This window comes from Condylura cristata, unplaced genomic scaffold (genome assembly GCF_000260355.1).
Source record: "Condylura cristata isolate star-nosed mole 26May11 unplaced genomic scaffold, ConCri1.0 scaffold00019, whole genome shotgun sequence".
Classification (NCBI taxonomy): domain Eukaryota; kingdom Metazoa; phylum Chordata; class Mammalia; order Eulipotyphla; family Talpidae; genus Condylura; species Condylura cristata.
The window spans coordinates 2,956,618-2,960,037 of NW_004567120.1; the positions used below are offsets into that span (position 1 = coordinate 2,956,618).

The following is a 3,420-nucleotide window of genomic DNA, read 5'->3' on the forward strand; positions in this document are numbered from 1 at the left end:
CGGGTGAATTGGTGGTGGGATTTTTATGGGGGTTACACAACAATGTAAAATATATAAATAAAATAAATTATATAAAATATTTATTTTATTTATGTATACATGCAAGAGCTGGGGTATACACCAGAGGTAGGGGGTGGTGGTGGTGAGAGAATTCACCAGGGACAGAGTGGGGAGCAGAACAGGTGGATCAACTGAAATACATTGCTGAGGGGAGCAGTGGGTGGGACAGGAGAAGTCTGCTGCACCCTGTGGGTTAGCTCCCTGGCCAGGGATCAAACTCATGCACCAGTGGCTGGTGATAGCTTGATAGTGTTGACACTTAATTCCTGCATCACCAGGGAGGCCTCTCACTTGCTCCTGATTCTATTTGTTTAAAGTAAGTCTTTAAGTCCAGGCCATACTCCAAGAGAAAGGGTTAAATTCTACTTTTTGAAGAATGGAGTAACAAGGAATTTGTGAATATGTTTTAAACTTAGCACAGGAAGATGATAAGCAATAAACATAAGTAAACTCTGGAATATACTAGAGGGTGATAAGTTTATAAAAAACAAGAACAAATAGAGCAGAGGTAAGGGGAATCTGTGTGGAAGGAATGTGGGGTGCACATTTAACAGGATGGTCAGCATGGAACTTGTTAAGTAGATATGAGTAAATACTTGAAAGAGATGAGGAAGTTAGCCAAGATATCGAGAAGATGAAGGTTCCATACCAACAGGATAACTGAAGGAAATTCCCTGAAGTGGGAGTAAAGTGAGGTGAGAGAAAAGAATCCTGACCACATTTTGTCAGTAGTATATTTTCAATCGGGCAGGTGGGGGGAAAGTTGAGGAATGATTATTTTCACCACTGAAATTAATGATTTTGTAATTTCTAATAGGAATGTAAAGAAGAAATAAAAATGGATTCAACAATAGTTGTGAATTCTGTCACTATATCTGTCGAGGGAATGACATGTAGTTCCTGTGTTTGGACCATTGAGCAGCAGATTGGAAAATTGAATGGAGTACATCACATTAAAGTAAGTTATTCTTTGGAAATTAATGAAGTCAGGTATTGTTGACTAGAATTATTGGAAATTACTTTTTTTTTAAAGATTTATTTATTCGTACAGAACTGGGGTACAGGCCAGAGATGCGGAGGGTGAGAGGATTCACCAGAGACAGAGGGGAAGCAGAACAGGCAGATCGACGAAGTACACTGCTGAGGGGAGTAGCGGGCGGGTCAGGAGAGGTCTGCCACGCCATGTGGTCACCTCCAGGGCAGGCGGGTATCAAACTCATGCGGAAGTGGCTTTAGTTTCTCAGTACAGTGCTTTAACCCGCTGCGCCACCTGGGAGGGCCGGAAATTACTTTTAACAGAGAAAAGTAGACATAACTGATATATTTGTCAACAAAGACTGTTATGCGTCAAACCTGGAAGCTAAATGAGTTTTCGTTTATCCATTTACTTTTTTTGTAAAATACCTATACATACATATATATATATATATATATATATATATATATATTCCATAAACTCGTGGGTTTATATCTGGGTTTTCTATTCGAATCCACTGGTCTGTATGTCTATTCTTATTCCAGTACCATGCAGTTTTGATTATTTTCCAGTACTCTACACGATCAGAGAATCTTCTCTAGTAACGAACTATAGAAATGATCCCTGAAAGTATAGTCTTTAATTTTTATTTTTAAAGATACTTTTTTATTTTCTCACAATATAGTATTTCTCCCTCAGGTGTGGTCACTATAGTTTTCCCACCCCCGAAGTGCCCATAGTGCTCCACCATGGTTCATGGTCCTCTCCCCACCTTCTCTGTTTCCCCCTTTGTTTTCCCTACCGCTCCCCTACCCCTGGTGATTGAGTTACATCTATGGTCTGCTTTCATAGGTCAGTTTTACAGTTTGTCTTTATCTGATCCTTTGTTAAGTTTCTCTAGATTCCACATATAATTGGCACCATCCAGTAGTTTTCTTTTTCCTTCCAACTTATTTCACTGAGCATAATACCTTCCATTTCCATCCATGTTGTTGCAAATTGCATGAATTTATATTTTTTGATCATTTAGTAGTATTCTGTTGTGTGTATATACACCCTGTCATCTTGATCCACTCATCTGTTCTGGAGCATTTAGGTTGTTTCTATATTATGCCTATTGTAAATAGAGCTGGTATAAACATGGAAGTGCAGGTTATCGTTTGAATTAGTGTTTTTATGCTCTTTGGATATATACCTAAGGGTGGAATTACTGGGTTATATGGTAAATCCATTTTTAGTCTTTTGACGAATCTCAACACTTCTTCCCATAGGGCAGAGCCAGTCTAGATTCCCACCAATAATGAAATAGGGTTGCTTTTTCTCTGCACCCTCACCAGCACTTGCTGTTTTTGGATGTTTGATATGTTCCATTGTCACTAGTGTGAGGTGTTACCTCGTGGTTTTCCCTAATGATAAGTGAATCATGAGCATATATATTTTCATGTCTCTTGGCCATCTGTAGGTCTTTGGAAAAGTGCCTGTTTAGCTCTTCTGCCTCTTTTTCAATTGGGTGGTTTTCTTTTTTGTTGCTGTATAAACACTTTGTAAATCTTTGATATTACTCCTTTATCAGATATTTGGAACACAGATATTTTCTCCCATTCAGTGGGTGTCTCTGTTTTGGTCACTATCTCTTTCATTGCACTGTAACTATTAGTTGATATAGTCCCAGTTACTTATTTTGTGATTTCCCTTGCTGCTGGAGATGAGTCCTCAGATATGTTTTTAAGGTTTTTTTCATGGAGTATTTTTCCTATGTTTTCCTCTCTGCATGTTATGGTTTCAGGTTCTACATCCAACCTTTTATGCATTTTGAGTTGATTTATTTGTGTGGTGTGAGAAATGGTCTAGTTTCATTCTTTTGTGAGTAGCTGTCCTATTTTCCCAGCACTATATATTGAAGAGTTTCCTTGTTCCAGTGTATATATTTTGTTCCTTTGTCACATGTTAATTGTTCATAAATGTATGTTTTTTTTTCTAGGCTTTCGATTCTATTCTGTTGGTGTGCATGTCTGTTTTTGTTCCAGTACCAAGCTGTTTTAACTTTTATGGCTTTATCATATAGTGTTAAGTTCAGAAGTGTGATACCTTTATTTTATCCATTTTCAGTTAGAAGAGCTTTTGTGGTTACATATGAATTTCAATAATAATGCCTCTTTTGCTGGCACCCCTCCCCCTCACTGTACTACATACCCCCTCCCGTGCTTTTTATGACTTAGTCTTGAACATCTTGTTTTGCCACTTATTCATTATTTTTTAAAAGATTTATTTATTCATACAGAACTGGGGTACAGGCCAAGATGCGGAGGGTGAGAAGATTCACCAGAGACAGAGTGGGGAGCAGAACAGGCAGATCAACGAAGTACACTGCTGAGGGGAGCAGC

At 38.4% G+C, this 3,420-nt stretch overlaps 1 protein-coding gene across 1 annotated transcript in view; it reads left to right on the forward strand.

Moving 5' to 3' along the window:
* The window catches only part of ATP7A (ATPase, Cu++ transporting, alpha polypeptide), a 133,467-nt gene that overhangs the window by 48,071 nt on the left and 81,976 nt on the right, over positions 1-3,420 (forward strand). Inside the window, exon 2 of the mRNA XM_004685608.2 lies at positions 878-1,018. Coding sequence (XP_004685665.1) covers positions 899-1,018 — 120 coding nt within the window. The 5' untranslated portion in view covers positions 878-898. The remainder of the gene's footprint in view (positions 1-877; positions 1,019-3,420) is intronic.